This window comes from Mobula hypostoma, chromosome 18 (genome assembly GCF_963921235.1).
Source record: "Mobula hypostoma chromosome 18, sMobHyp1.1, whole genome shotgun sequence".
Taxonomy (NCBI): Eukaryota; Metazoa; Chordata; class Chondrichthyes; order Myliobatiformes; family Myliobatidae; genus Mobula; species Mobula hypostoma.
The window spans coordinates 604,218-620,860 of record NC_086114.1 but is presented as its reverse complement, the minus strand read 5'-3'; the positions used below and the strand labels follow the sequence as shown (position 1 = coordinate 620,860).

General features: G+C 41.2%; 1 protein-coding gene across 4 annotated transcripts in view; it reads right to left on the bottom strand.

Annotated features, from left to right (window-relative positions):
- Positions 1 to 16,643, bottom strand: part of LOC134358265 (adenosine kinase-like) — a 295,164-nt gene that overhangs the window by 252,854 nt on the left and 25,667 nt on the right. For all 4 annotated transcript variants that reach the window (XM_063070283.1, XM_063070284.1, XM_063070282.1 and 1 more), the window contains exon 3: positions 11,521 to 11,574. In XM_063070283.1, coding sequence (XP_062926353.1) covers positions 11,521 to 11,574 — 54 coding nt within the window. The remainder of the gene's footprint in view (positions 1 to 11,520; positions 11,575 to 16,643) is intronic.

Below are 16,643 nucleotides of genomic sequence, written 5' to 3'. Positions count from 1 at the left end.
CTGAACATGTACTTACTTTAGAAATTACCTCGGGTTGCCCATAGCCTTCTATTTTTCTCAGCTCCATGTACCTATCCAAGAGTCTCAAAAGACTATCAATAGACCCTATTGTATCCACCTCCACCACAGTCACCAGCAGCCCATTCCACGCACTCTCCACTCTCTGCGTAAAAAACACACCCCTGACATCTCCCTGTACCTACTTCCAAGCAGCTTAAAACTGTGTCCTCTCCTGTTAGTCATTTCAGCCCTGGGAAAATGCCTCTGACTATCCACACGATCAATGCCACTCATCATCTTATAAACCTACTATCAGGTCACCTCTCATCCTCCGTTGCTCCAAGGAGAAAAGACCAAGTTCACTCAACCTGTTCTCATAAGGCATGCTCCCCAATCCAGGTAACATCCTTGCAAATCTCCTCTGCACCCTTTCTATAGTTTCCACATCCTTCCTGTAGTGAGGTGACCAGAACTGAGCAAAGTACTCCAAGTGGGGTCTGACCAGGGTTTTATATAGCTGTAACATTTCCTCTTGGATCTTGAACTCAATCCCATGGTTGATGAAGGCCAACATACCATATGTCTTCATAACCACACAGTCCACCTGCGTAGCAGCTTTGAATGTCCTATAGACTCGAACCCCAAGATCCCTCTGATCCTCCACACTGCCAAGAGTCTTACCATTAATACTATATTCTGCCATCATACTTGACCTACCAAAATGAACCACCTCACACTTATCTGGGTTGAACTCATCTGCCACTTCTCAGCCCAGTTTTGTATCCTATCGATGTCCCGCTGAACCTCTGACAGCCCTCCACACTATCCACAACACCTCCAAGCTTTGTGTCATCACATTTTGATACAATGTGTATCCTTGGATGTTAAGCTCACAGCTACTATCTTCTTTCAGCCACAATTCACATATGCCAAACTGTAAATGTGCTACAAGTTTAGTCCATCTTATTCCTTCAAATATAACACCTTCAGTTCTGTATTCACCCTTTTTGATTTTGTCAGTTTTTTACATTGCAACTCATCCTGTTGACTGCAGTTTTGCACTATCAGCCTGTCCTTGCTAGCAGGCTCACTACATACTGTCTCTGTTTGTAATCCAATTACCTCATTTTCAGCCCAATCACTCTGGTCCCTTTCCCCTGCCAGATCAGTTTAAACCCTGCCAAACAACTCTAGCAAACCTGCCCACAAGGATATTAGCCCCACTTGGGTTCAGGTGTAACCTATCCCTTCTGTACATGTTGTAACTCCCCCAAAAGAGGTCCCAATGACCCAGAAATCTGAAACCTTACCCCCTGCACCAGTTCCTCAGCCACATATTCATCTACCAAATTATCCTATTCTTGCACTCACTGGCACGTGGCATGGGTAGCAATCCAGAGATTACTATCCTGGAGGTCCAGCTTTTCAGCTTTCTACCTAGCTCCCCAAAATCTCTCTTCAGGATCTCCTCACCCTTCCTACCCATATCATTGTTGCCAGTATGTACCAAGACTTCTGGCTGCTCATCCTCCCCACTTAGAATGCCGTGGACCCAATCAAAGACATCCCTGACATCGGCACCTGGGAAGCAACATACTATCATCTGCACCCATAGAATATCTCCTCTGTTCCTCTGACTGTGGAATCTCCTATCACCTCTCTTCTCTTCTGAGCCACAGCACCAGCCTCGGTGCCAGGGACCTGGTCACTGCAACTTCCCCCCACCCTCCACTAAGTCATTCCCCCTCAACAGTATCCAAAGTTTTTTTTTCATGTGCCATACTCTGCCAGAGCCTCAGCGACCACTTTTCAAGTGGTTGTCTTGGAGGAAAGATTCTGGGAGTGGTCCCCCATGTCCTTCTCACAGCACAGTTTTTTTTTACAAGGTCGAGTTGCAAGCTCAACACTCAACCCGGCATGGATGGAAAGCGTGCCCGGGAGCGACCTGACTAGATTCAAGCTCGGGAACCTTCGCACCGGAGTCCGGCGCTGATGTCACTGCACCACCAGCAGGCTAGTATCTAAAGTGGTATACTTATTATTGAGGTGAATGGCCACAGGGGTATTCTGCATTGGCTGCACATTTCCCTTCCTTCTCCTGACAGTCACCCATTACCTGCCTCCTGCAACCTAGGGGTGACTATCTCTCTGTAGCTCCTGTCTATCACCTCATGTCCCGTATGAGCCGAAGGTCATCAAGCTACAGCTCAGTGCACCTGGTGTAGATATGGTTATCTGGGAGACTAGAGGCCTCCCAGACTTCCCACACCTGACACAGAGAACAAAACACTGACCCTGGAGCCATTCTCACCACGCTACTATGAGGAATGAAGAATTAAGAAAAAAAAAATTACCAGATACTTAACTTGCCCAAACATGAGCCAAAGCCACTCCGAGCACTGGTCCACTCACAACAATGGCTGCTCTGCTTGTGCTTGCATTATTTTTATTTGCCCTTTCTAATAAATTCCACTCAGTGACTGGTCACAGTCCAACTCTGAAAAACTGTGGCAAAGTTCTGCCTTTTTAATCTTGAGTGTGAATCTGATTGAAGATGTAGCTCTCTTCTCACACTCCCAATCAGTGATTGGTCACAGTCCAATGCAGTGAACCTGAGTGAGCTATTTCTGCTCATGTTTCAGATCACAGATTGGCTGCTGCTCAACAGTCCATGGTTAACATACAGCTCTCTGACAAAATAACCTTGATTGTCATTTCTCCCCCGACAAATAGTGGGAGTGTTTTTTTAAATATTATTTATTTGAATTTAATTTAAATTATTCTGCGCCAACTTATGTCTCTCTTGACTCTTTGGTTTTCCATTTGAAAAATACTATTCCCGGCTCATCCCCCACATTGGCACTAGTGTCCATTCCACTTGAACTTGTTTTTATTTATTATTGTCCCTTACTGTGTTTTTTGTGCTGCAACAAATCTGAAGTAACTATTATTCATTCTCCTTTATACTTGTGTACTGGACTTGACATTAAACAGTCTTAAATTTTTTGGCTTCTGTGTAAATAGGTTTCTTATTCAAGCATGAATTGGTAAAATGAATTAATTGCACCAACCCATGTAATTTGAAAATGATTATAAAGTTACAATTTCAGCGAAAGTTTAGGATGACTTTGGAAATTGTTTCAGAAGAATGGGCAAATTCACTGCAAGCCTGAAATACTCAGTTTCTGAAACTCACGAAGCTGAATGTGGGCAGTTTTGGTGGCATAGACCACAGAACATGAGACGTGGCCAAATAAGATTCAGGAAAACCCTAAGTAATTCTACACATATATTAAAATCAAAAGGGTAACTAGGGAAAGAATAGAACACCTCAGGGATCAACGTGGACATCTGTGATGCAACAAAAGGTGTGGTGTTAAATATTCTCCTCTGTATTTACTGTGGAATGGTCATGGAAACTAAGGAATTGAAACCAAGGGAAATAAAAAGTGATGGATTAGAACAGATATGCAAATTCAGACAGATGATGTTGGCAGTCTTGAGGCACATTGAAGTGGCTAAATCCTCAAGCCTGATTAAGTGTATCCTAAGACAATGTGGCAACATCAAAAATAGAAAATCAGTAGGAGGACTTCCGGGTCATCAAGGGAATGGCGGCGTAAGGAAAAGGTCTCTCGACAAAAAAGAAGGTAAACTGCCCCAAAATCGAATTTAGACAAATACTTAATATTGCATAACTATATTAATAAAAGGGGCAAGGATGATGTCTAAGAACAAGAATAAAAAGTCCGCTTCGAAGGCTGATAAACATAAAGAGATGCAGCAAGGCGAAGGGCCTAGCTCCCCCACGGCAAGCCAGGACGGAGATAATGAGGGGGAATCCGTGACTCTGTCTTTGATTCTCGGAGAGATTCGCGAGTTCCGACAAGATAACAGCAAACAGCTGGAAGATAGTAAAGGAGAAATAGTAAAAACTAACTTGCGGATAGATGAAGCCGAAGCGAGGATTGTTGGAATTGAAGAGAAGCTACAAAACGCCGAGGAAGTGATAGCAGAAATGCTGAAGCTACAAGACCAACTCCAGTGGAAACTAACAGATCAAGGCGGCCGCTCGAGAAGGGAAAATGTGAGGATCTACGGAGTTCCCGAAGGAAAACCCGGATTGATGATTCCCTTCGTGGAGAAGCTGCTTAGAGAGAACCTTGATATACCGGCCGCAAAAGACCTACAGATAGAAAGGGCTCACCGCGCGTTGGCACCACAGCCTCCGGCAGGCGCCCAGCCCAGATCGATTCTGATCAGATTTCTCAGTTACAGAACGAAGGAAGAGGTGCTTAAAAGAGTATGGCAAAAGAAAGGTTTCATGTGGAACAACTGTAAAATCAGTTTAGACCACGACTACGCACCGGGGATTCTTGCCAGACGGAAGGAATATACGGAAACACGGAGAGTCCTGAAGGAAAACAACATTAGATTCCAGACCCTGTATCCAGCTCGGCTGAGAGTCTTTTACGACGAAGGGACAAAAACTTACGCTACGGTGGAGGAGGCAACGTCGGACCTGGCGGACCGGGGACTACCTATTAAAGTTATCACCCAACCAGAGTCGCTACTGGAGAGGATTCGGCAGAAGTCGTGGCAGTTGTGGGGCGAGGACGCTCCACTCGAACCAGAGTGTCAAACTACAAGGAAAAGCTGCAAATATTCAGACGCGAATGTACAGAGAATACAGATTAATTAAGAGAAATGACTGAAAAGAGTAAATCGGACTTAAAAGTAAAATGAAAACTGGTAACTGAAAATAAACTAGGCGGAATAACTTGAATGATAGCAATATGGTCGAGACATAAATAGGAGAAAATTCTCTATGATTATTTTCTACTAGAGAAAAATGCAAACTGAATTGGTAAAAATAATTTCCTATAATGTTAATGGGGTTTTGAATCCAATTAAAAGAAATAAGATTATGTCTAAATTGAAAAAAGAGAGGGCACAAATAGCTTTCCTCCAGGAAACACATATGAGCCAATCTGAACATGGAAAATTAAAAAGAATGGGCTTTAAGCATGTATTTTATTCATCATATAAATTGAGTCACAAAAGAGGGGTAGCTACTTTAATATCAAGTACTCTTAATTATGAACATATTTCAGAGACTAGAGGCAAAGAAGGATGGTTTGTAAAAATCACAGGAAGAATAGAAGGTACAGAAATAACATTGCTGAATGTTTATGCTCCTCCAGGTAGTGAATGGTCATTTTATAGACACATTTTTGACCTAATGGTCAGTTCTCGAGGGGTAGTAATTTGTGGAGGGGATTTTAATATTAGATTAAATCCTATATTAGATTCTTCAAGAATAGTTACTCAGAATAAACCTCTGACTCGGAAAGTGAATTCATTGATGGAGGAGTTGGGAATTATAGATGTCTGGAGGGAATTACACCCTACTAGTAAAGATTATACATATTACTCTTTCCCTCATTCAGCCTATTCAAGGATAGACTATTTCTTTATCTTTAATACAGATAGACTCAGGATAAAAAACTGTAATATTGCAACAATTGATCTGTCGGATCATAGCCCAGTCTCTATGTCTCTAATCCTGGAAAGGAAAATGAGGAAAACACTATGGAGGCTAAACTCACATATACTTAATAACCCAAAAGTAATGGAGAGATTAAGGGGAGAAATCAAAGAATATCTAGACCTTAATGACACGGGAGAAACATCACCAGTGATTTTATGGGATACATTGAAAGCTGTACTGAGAGGGAAAATTATTTCCATTACTACTCACATGAAAAAAATCAATGCACAAAAATTAGCAGACCTTCAAGGAAAATTAAAACAACTTCAAGTTGTAGATAGCAACAAAAGTAATTCAAATCGAAAACAGTAAATTAGGAAATTGCAAAGTGAAATTGATGATATTTATACGTTGGAAACGCAAAGAAATTTTCTTTACCTGAGACAAAAGAATTATGAAGTAGGAGGTAAATCAGCTAGATTATTAGCATATAAATTACGAAAACAACAAGCAGACAATACAATTCATAAAATAAAGAATCCAAAGACAAAGCTTGTGGAGAGTACAATAGGGAAAATTCAAGAGAGTTTTGAAACGTATTATCGAGAGCTGTACTCCCAACCCCGGGCCCCCAATGAGCCCTATATAGACAGTGTATTGAATTTTTTAGATCTACCTAAACTTACAGATTTACAAAATGAAAGTTTATTAGAACCAGTAACTGCCAAAGAACTGAACGTGGCCATCTCTAGGTTAAAGGCTGGAAAGTCCCCGGGTTCTGATGGGTTTACCTCAGAGTGGTACAAGTCCCTGAAGACACAGTTAGCCCCATTACTACTTAACACCTTTAATTGGATCTTGCAGAGAGGAGAAACTCCACCTTCCTGGAGAGAAGCGATTATTTCAGTTATTCCTAAAGAGGGTAAAGATAAACTAGAATGTGGCAATTATCGGCCAATTAGTGTTCTTAATTTAGATTACAAACTATTTACATCTATATTAGCGCGCAGATTGGAAAAGCTTTTACCTGGCCTAATCCATTTAGACCAGACTGGATTTATTCAACAAAGACAAACACAGGACAACATAAGGAGAACCCTGCACATATTAGAACAGGTTAATAAGAACGAGACAGAGACAATGGTAGTAGGATTGGACGCTGAGAAAGCTTTTGATTCGGTTAGTTGGGCATTCCTATACAGAGTGTTAGGAAGATTCGGCTTTCAAGAAAGGTTTATTAAAGTAATTCAGACTCTATATGACAGCCCTACAGCCCGAATTAAGATAAATGGGGACCTCTCTGACTCCTTCATTTTAGAGAGAGGCACTAGACAGGGATGCCCAATTTCTCCTCTCCTTTTTGCGCTATTTATTGAACCACTTGCCCAACTAATAAGACAGAGCGAAATCGTAAAAGGTATCAAGGTGGCAGGGATTGAACAGAAAGTGGCGTTATTCGCAGATGATGTTTTGGTCTATCTGAGTGAACCAGAAAAATCATTTATAGGATTGTTTACACTGTTGGATGACTTTGGGAAAATATCAGGTTATAAAATAAATGTAAAGAAAATGCAGGTTATGTCCCTAAATTATACACCATCCAAAAAATTGCAGGATACAAAGGATCTTAAGTGGGAAGCTAAATCATTAAAATATTTAGGAATAACCCTGCCGAAGGATCTTTCAACACTGTCACAGGTAAATTATGGGCCATTAATCTCAGAGATAAAAGCAGATATGCATAGATGGAATCTTATCCCCTTTTTAAGTTTAAATTCAAGGATAAATACTATAAAAATGAATATTCTTCCTCGGTTATTATATCTTTTCCGTACTTTACCAGTGGAGGTGGATGATAATCAATTCAGGGAATGGGACAAATGGATTTCCCGCTTCATTTGGCAAGGAAGGAAACCTAGAATTCGATATAACACCTTACAGTTAGGGAAGGAAAGAGGAGGTATGGTTCTTCCTTGCCTGAGAAATTATTTTTATGCCTCACAGATAACCCCTCTGTTATATTGGTGTAATAGGGAATATAAGGCTAGATGGAAGGAAATAGAATTTGGATTAGTTGACAGTTTTCCTCTTCAGGCCTCAATAGCTGACAAAGGATTGATGGCCCAGTTGGAAAAATTTAATAATGCTTGGATAAATCTTACATTAAAAATATGGCAGAAGGTGGTTAATTCATGTGGAATTAATAACATGCTAAAACTCTTTAGATGGTGTGCATATGATACCGAATTCCTTCCCAACAGAGGAGATAAAAGATTTGAGCTATGGATAAAGAAAGGTCTTACAACCTACCTCTCATTTATAGATAAAAGAGTATTACAAAGTTTCCAAATCCTGCAGGACAAACATGGCCTAGAACATAATGACTTTTTTAGGTACCTTCAAATACGAAACTATGTTAACCAGAGTTGTAGATATACAGACCTATCAACAGTAGAATTAGAATTTTTCAAGATTCTGAATTCGGCTTGCAGTTCAATACCTAGTAAATCAGTTTCTCGCCTATATAATGCACTCTCCCATGCTAAAAATGTAAATACACTGTATATTAAAGAGAAGTGGGAGAAAGAAGCGGGGTTGGTACTTTCAGAGGAGGCCTGGGGGAAAATCTGCAGCTTTCAATGGTCCTCGACTAATTCTTTGACTTGGAGAGAACATTGTTGGAAAAACATTATAAGATACTTCAAGACCCCATATCAGGAAAAATATAAAGATACAAATGTGATGTGTTGGAGAAGGTGCGGCTCCAAGGAGGCAAATCATTTTCATATTTTCTGGGATTGCCCTAAATTAAGTCTATTTTGGGAAGGCATTCATAGAACATTAGTTAAGGTACTTAGGTCCCAGATACCTCTGAACTTTGAGACGCTCTATTTGGGGCATGTATTGTTCCTTGAACAGAAGGAAGATATAAAGTTGCTGCAGGCCCTCTTAGCGGCAAGTAAGAAATCAATCACTAGAAAATGGCTAAATCCAATACCACCTACATTAGAAGATTGGTACGAAATTATCTTGGAAATATTTAAAATGGAAAAGTTGACTTACTCCCTGAGAACTCAAAAAGAAACATTTTATCAAATCTGGAATAAATGGATTGAATATATAACCCCAATGCGAGCAGACTTTAGATGACTCTCCTAATGATTTATATTGCTCTTCTCATCAACACAGTAATATTGCAAAAATAGAAAATCTACAGCACATTACAAGCCCCTTGGCCCACAATGTTGTGCTGACCATGTAACCTACTCTAGAAGCTGCCTAGAATTTCCCTACTGCATAGCCCTCTATGGAAGAAATTGAAGCATAATTTCAAGAAAAGGCATATAAACAAGTTAATGAGATGTATAACCAAGGAACTGGAGAACTTTATTTTTCTTATTTAATAAGAGAAGTTCTGAGAAGAGATAATCACAACCAAGCGAACAATCTGCAGTGGGGTAGAATAATGATAATATATGAATGCTGCATGTTGCAGGTTTCGTAGACTAAATGATTCTCTTTCTGGACAGGATATTTTTTCAACAAATTAAGAAAATCACTAACATCACAAAAGACTGCATTTTCAATACCATTGGTGGATTGTTCTTAGCTTGTTAAAACAAATTGAAAAGAACTGCTACTTTTTGCTTGTTTAATGTCTGTTACATAACTCAGCCAAGTTTGTTTCAGAAAATGATTTATCTTAAATGTAACTAACTTCAAGGTTAAAATCAAAATAACATTGTTATCTATAACAAATATTTATCAGCGTTCACCCAGCAAGACTTGAAAACATGAGATTCAAAACAATTTTTTACTGACCAAGGTTGTCCTTTCAATGACTACACAGATAGAATTTTCCATCGGAGGAAAACTGAACTACTGAGCCTTGAGTTCAATGCTGACTGGCAACTCCTGCAATGCTGCTGGTACCAAACCGTATCCGTTTCTGCCGTTCCTTTGGGTTCAGCAGATGCATGGAAAGGGAGAGCTTGCTACATGGACAACGGCTTGCTCTCCATATCGTACTGCCCAGACTTGCATATCTAGACAGCTAGGTCACAATATCCATGATCAACTCTGACCAACAGAGTCCCTCAAACCTTGTTACGTTTATTGCCTCAGATCAGAGCAAGCATTTCCTGCGCAATCATTCCCTGAATAAAAATATACTCCTGATAGAAAATTGCAGAGCACATCACATAGCATTTATCATCTGAAAAGCTGCCTCATCATAAATACTTAATATTATTTCTGAACAATCCAGAATCAGGAAAAAATATACATTGCAGTTCCTTGTCAGAAAACAACCATTTTCTTTGAATGGCACATAAACGCATGGCAGTATTCAAAACTATACTTTCAATCCTTTTAGAAACTATTTCATTCCTAAATATCTCTACAATATCTTCCTGTAGTCTGATATCAGTCCTTCTACATCAGTGGTCCCCAAGCACCGGGCCGCGAGGAAACGATATGAGTCAGCTGCACCTTTCCTCATTCCCTGTCATGCCCACTGTTGAGCCATTACGCGCGCGTCGTCCATGTCAGCGCGGGAAGGAGATCAACTCCTCCAGCTTGCAAATGACGGTGGGCTGAAAAGTCTGTTTGACATAACATCTCTGCCGGCATTCTGGATCAAAGTCAACGCTCAATATCCTGCCACGGAAGCACCGAAAACGTTGCTTCCATTTCCAACATATCTCTGCGATGAATGTAACAAAAACTAAATTGTGGATTAGACTGGACATAAGGAACCCCGTTCGAGTATCGCTGTCTCCCATCACCCCTCGATAGGACCGTCTTGTTGCAGGAAAGCAAGCCCAGGGCTCCCACTGATTCAGCGATATTGGTGCGTTGCAATGACTTTATATGTTCATACGGGGAAAATATGTGCTGTGTTTAATATCCAAACGTTACTTAAAATGTTATGATGCTATTGACTTATATAACCATACAACAATTACAGCACGGAAACAGGCCATCTCTGCCCTTCTAGTCCCAGCCCAACGCAACTCTCACCTCGTCCCACCGACCTGCACTCAGCCCATAACTCTCCATTCCTCTCCTGTCCATATACCTATCCAATTTTTCTTTAAATGGTAATATCGAACCTGCTTCTGACACTTCTACCGGAAGTTCGTTCAACACTTACTTCAACCTCCTGTCCTCCCCTGATAATTGACTTATCGTTATATTCATGCGAGGAAAATGCGCTGTGTGTTTAATATTAAATTCGTTAGATAAAGCCTTTTAGAAACGAAATTGAGTGTATTAGCCACTTATCACCGATATTCCGGTCGTGATTAACACCCCCCTCCGAACAGAATCGCCAAAAACAATTTATAGAAAAAATAATCGGCAGGTGCACGCATGCGCACTGGTGCCCCTGCAAGGCTTCATGGTAATTGTAGTCTTTCTCTGGGTAAACGCAACGTATTTGACTGCTACTGTTGTCCGTTGGCAGCCATCCCGCACCACCCCGCCCCCCCCGGTTGGCCGGTCCACAAGAATATTGTCAACATGAAACCGGTCCGCACTGCAAAAAAGGTTGGGGACCCCTCTTCTACATTAGTCCCAATCTTAACTCTTACCTGAAGTCAAAGGCTTTTATCTTGTATTCAGTCAATGCATATAGCCCCTCTGATGTAGTACTGCACAATTTTGTATTTCAAAAAAATGGCACAAGCAGGATCCTATACAAAGGACTAGGACTCACTGCTTATTGGTTATGTATTCAGTTACTATACACAAACAGACAGTGCTGTACTTAAAGCTCTGTGCAAGATTTTAAGGCAATATTCAAAGCCTCACAAATCCAGTGTACTATTATGTCTTCGTTCAATCTCCTACAGTGCATTCATCAATCTCCCTAATGAGTAAGCAGCAATAAGGTCAAGTTGTTCAACTTGGCCCTTCTGCATTATTTTAGACATACCAAGAGTACAAGTTTTACAGGGAACTATTATTTACATCCTGAAATTATTTTCAGTCTCCTTTAGTTACTTATTTCACTAAAGTTCACTTACAGTCCTTTGTGTTTCTCATCAGCCAGGATCTGGTCATTTGTCTTCAACCCATACCTTTAAATCAGAACAAAAGTATAATTTAGTACTAGAGAAAGTAGAATACAGCTGCTTCTCAAGAAAAAAAAACCGTAAAAAGTTCATGAAATGAAGCATTCAGAATTCGTCCAGCAGTTTGTATTTGAAGGAATGGCTTTGTTTCTCCACTCTCACAGATAAGTCTGCTTCCGGTAGGGCAGGTATATATCACTGCAAAGTGAGAGGCCTTTCAGCCCCCAGTTCCTGTGGGTTTTTTTTTTGAAAGAGATACAATTAGTTTTTCTTTCCTGTGCTCTTTTTACCTCCTATAGCTCTGAACACATTTCTTCCAAACTCTCCCTAGGAAGCTTCATTCACCTGTATGCTACATGACCTTTTCACTTCCTCCATCAACGTTCCAGTACAAAAACACTTGCACATACTGATTAGACTCAAAGTTATCTTACAGAAAGATACCCGAGAATTCGGTGGAATGTCCAGTTCTCCAATTCTCCAATCCCCACACTACATCAAATGCAGATACATATCTGGGTTATGCAGGAGATCCATTTCTGAGAATGGTCCATAAACTAATGTTTCCACTAATTCAGAAACACATCATTTTAATGTGGGTTGATGAACATGAAAGAATTTTTTTTTAACCATCTTCCCACATGTAGTTACAATGGTACAAATCATAATGTTCCACATCAAATGGCTTCACACTGTCAACAGTCAGCCTGCATTCTTAAAGACATTGGTGTCCAACTATTACAATGGGGGGGGGGGGGGGTTACAGTTTTTGCTTGAAGACCAGCTGTCTTTTGAATTAATCAGCCACTACTCCAATTGCAGAACTCATGCAGATTACATTCAAATTTTAATCCTGCAGGTGAAGGTGTTCTTGAACATCTGTTGCCTTTAGTCATGGTGCCAGATACCGGAGGCTTGGGATGTGACATTGGACAAGACCTGGCAAGTGACTGCATTACATTTTAACCACTCTGTGCCAATGGTGGAGAGATGGTGGATGATGAAGCACTTTTTAACCTAGATGGTGTCAATGTTACACACACAAGATGTTGAAGGGTCTCAGCCCGAAACACCGACTGCACCTCTTCCTATAGATGCTGCCTGGCCTGCTGTGTTCCACTAGCATTTTGTGTGTGTTGCTTGAATTCCCAGCATCTGCAGATTTCCTCATGTTGGGGTCAATGTTAGACCATTAAGACCAAAACATTCAGCAGCAGTTGACCCATTTAGTCTGCTCCACTATTCAATCATAGCTGATTTCTTTTTCCAACTACATTCTCCTGCCTTCTCGCATAACCCTTTATCCCCTTACTAATCATATCTGACTTATATACACCCAGAGACTTGGCCTCCATAGCCCAATGTGGGAACAAAATTTCTGAGTGAAGAAATTCCTCATCTCAGTTTTAAAGAGACCCCTGTTCTTCTGAGGCTATTCTCTTACCCTAGACTCTCCTACTAATGGAAACATCCTCTTCACAATTTCTTTATCTAGACCTTCCAGTATTTGGTAGGTTTCAGTGAAATCCCCATCACCATTATGAAGTCCTTCGAGCACAGGCTCAAGAATACTACACACTCCTTGCGTATTAAGTCTGTCATTCCTGGGATTATTCCTTTGAACCATCTCAAACAGCAGCACATCTTTCCTTAGATTCAAGGCCCAAAATCGCTCGTGATATTTCAGATGCAGTCTGATCAACACCTTATAAAGGGGTGTCAAACTCATTTTAGGTCACGGGCCGGACTGGGCAAAATGCGACTTCCTGCGGGCCGGATCAGTTGTGCATGCATGTGCTCCCACAGCTTTCGTCGCCTTCGTTTTTTCAACCTGCTCTCATGTGTCTCAGTCTCTGCTATAACTACAAAGTGTTTCACTTTATGAATTTAGTTTCTTATGAAGAAGATTGTCTAGCAAGCATTATTTTTATGATTAGTCGTAGGCTACAAGAAAGTTGTGATGAGAGAGAGAAATAACAATGCTATTTTGGCTAAGATTGTTTTGGGAGCCACACCCTTTCCGTTAATAAACCATTTGAAATCGAACATTAGCAGACACAAACGTAGACCTAACGAAACAGATTGTAAATGTAGGCTACACAATGGCACCTAATTTTTATTAGCCTGCTTCCAGCAATCAAACTCAATGAACACAGTTAGCCTCTAATTTTTATTAAAGTGGTCACATTTACAATAATAGTCAGAAAATGAATGAATCACAATATTATGACACTCAATATTTCATAATGCATATTGCTTACATGTTGCAGTGCATTGAACAGTGTCACTCTTTTTTCATTTGCTGCTTCCAGACACCTGACATCTCTTGGGTTTAACCAGCCTGTCAACATCAGGGACCAGTTTCTGGGCAGTTGTGATTTTCATAATGTCACTTAGATGTCTGTGTGTCAGCTGCGAGCGCAGTTTGGATTTGTTAATGTTCATTATGGAGAACACCTGCTCACAGAGATATGTTGTCCCAAACATGCAAAGGATCTTTGACGCAAAGTCTGTCATCTTGGGTTACACTGGTCCCAGGTATTGATAGAATGAATCCAGACCCACAGTCACAAATTTATATTTCAAAGCAGAGATACACTGAATTTCAATTAGTTCCATTTGGAGCATAATGCCTCTTGGTGGAAAATACAATGAAAATTCCAGAATTCCTGCGCTGGATTCCCTGTCTGAACTTCCTCTCTGAGGTTCGCAACAACGCCTACCTTTTCCCCGACCATGGACGGTGCGCCATCTGTTGCCACGCTGACAGCGTGACCCCAGTCAACCTCCAGTCTGGCCAAGGCCTCGACCAGGCTGGAGAAAACGTTGTTTGCCGTTGTGGTGTTTGTCATGGGCACCATCTCCAGAAACTCCTTGGTGACGGTCAAAGACGCATCAACTCTACAAATAAATATTCCCAATTGAGCTACATCAGTCACGTCAATGCTCTCATCAATTGCAATAGAGAAGACAATAAATGACTTCACTTTGCCTTTTAGTTGACTGTTTAAATCTCCCGCAAGGTCCCCGATTCTCTCTGCCACAGTATTTCTTGACAAGCTGATATTACCAAAAGCCTGTCTCTCTTCTCAGGGCACACCAGCCCAGCCACCATCAGCGTGCATGCTTTGATGAATTCCCCCCCCCCCCCCCGAGTATGGCTTCGACACAGCAGCTATTTTGTTGGCAATAATATAGCTGGCCTTGACAGCTCCATCATGAGCCTTTCGACTTTTGGTGAACACTGATTGCTGTTTTTTCAGAGCTGCTTCAAGCTCGTTTACCTTTTGCGTTCTGAGTCATCCTGCGTACTTGTCATATCTTTCTCCGTGTGACATCTCATAGTGTCATTTTGATATTGTACTCTTTTGCCACAGCCACTTGTTGCAAGCATATCAGACACATAGGTTTGCCGTTGACTTCACAGAAGAAAAAACTATCTTTCCAATTATTGAATATCCAACCTTCGATGTCAACTTTTCTTTTCTTGGAAAGCATTTTGAACCACAACAGCAAACAGTCTCAGCCTTGCTACAGGTGTTACTTACCTGAGTACTCTGTGTGTTTATACTGTGTCTGATGACGTAAGTGGGGCCCCAGTGGTCTTCAGTGCAGGGTGGTAGGTGCTTATGCACAGCGGGTGGTTAACTGCCGCCTATTGTTTTCTAAGTACACACAACAAGCTGCCGGCAGGGCAGCTGGTACAGACAGCGGTGGGAGAGAGAGCAGATGCCGTACAGATACATAATAAATGGTCGTGAATATACTTTTTTTTCCCCAAATCATCCTGCGGGCCAGTAGTTTGACACCCCTGTTATAAAGCATCAGAGGTACATCCTTGCTTTTACTGTATGTTCTAGTTTTCTTGAAATGAATGCCAACATTGTGTTTTTTCAGACAACTTGTTCTTGACTTGTTGCAACTGTACGAATCCAGGAAAGCGATAATCATGAGCCTAAAACATACCCTGCAAGTAATAGAAAGATTCAGCCTTTCAGCAGGTGAATCACTTTCTGGGACTTGTATTTCCCACAGATCAATTGCAATGTGAAGACTGTTCCACATTGCTCAGTTTAAATCCTCACTTAAAAATGTCAACTGGAATGTGAATAAATCCCTAAGGAAATTGACACCAAACAGGCTGTCAATCTCAATTTGCTTCCAGCTCATTTAGAGTGATATTAGTGCCAGTTTCAAATTTAACCATGAGTCCAAAGTTCTATCAGGCTTGCAACTACCTCATGAAAGCAAAGTCAGGAAAAATGGCATAATGGCTTCGAAGACATTAAGAGAGCAAGTTACCGGAAAGTAATGAAATCTATGCACTCCCCCCGCTTCCATTCTCCGCATTGGATCGCCTCACATCTTCTCTTTTCAAAGTTCCAATTAGATTTATTATCAAACCATATACATGTCACCATATAAAACTCTGATGGGGGCGAGTGAAGTTAGGTTCTCGGGTTCATGAGCCCGATGATTAAGGAATAATGGTTGTTTCTAAACACGGTGGTGTGGGTCTTAAGGCTCCTGTACCTTCTACCTGATAGCAGCAGCAAGATGAGAGACAGCATGACCTGGTTGGTGGGGGTCCTGGATGCTGGACGCTGCTTTCCTGCAAAAGCACTCCTTGTAGATGTGATCAATGGTGGGGAGGCTTTACCCGTGATGGATTGGGCTATACCCACTGCTTCTTGTAGGTTTTTCTGTTCAAGGCAGTGGTGTTTCCATACCAGGCTGTGATGCAACCACTCAATATACTCTCCAACACACATCTATAGAAGTTCGTCAAAGTTTTAGAGGACATGCCGAATCATCAGAAACTTCTAAGTAGGAGCGTTGCTGCGCTTTCTTCGTAAATTGCTCAAGTTGTGCCAGGTTATTTGGGTGGACAGCAACCTTGAGGTCTTGGCAGAGATGTTCAATCAGGTTTAGGTCACAATTCTGACTGGGCCACTCAAGGACATTAATTTTCTTCATTTGAAGCCACTCCATGGTTGCTCTGGCAGTGTGCTTTGAGTCATTGTCCTGCTTAAAGATGAGCTTCCTCCCTAGTTTAAGCAACCAGGTTTTTAATC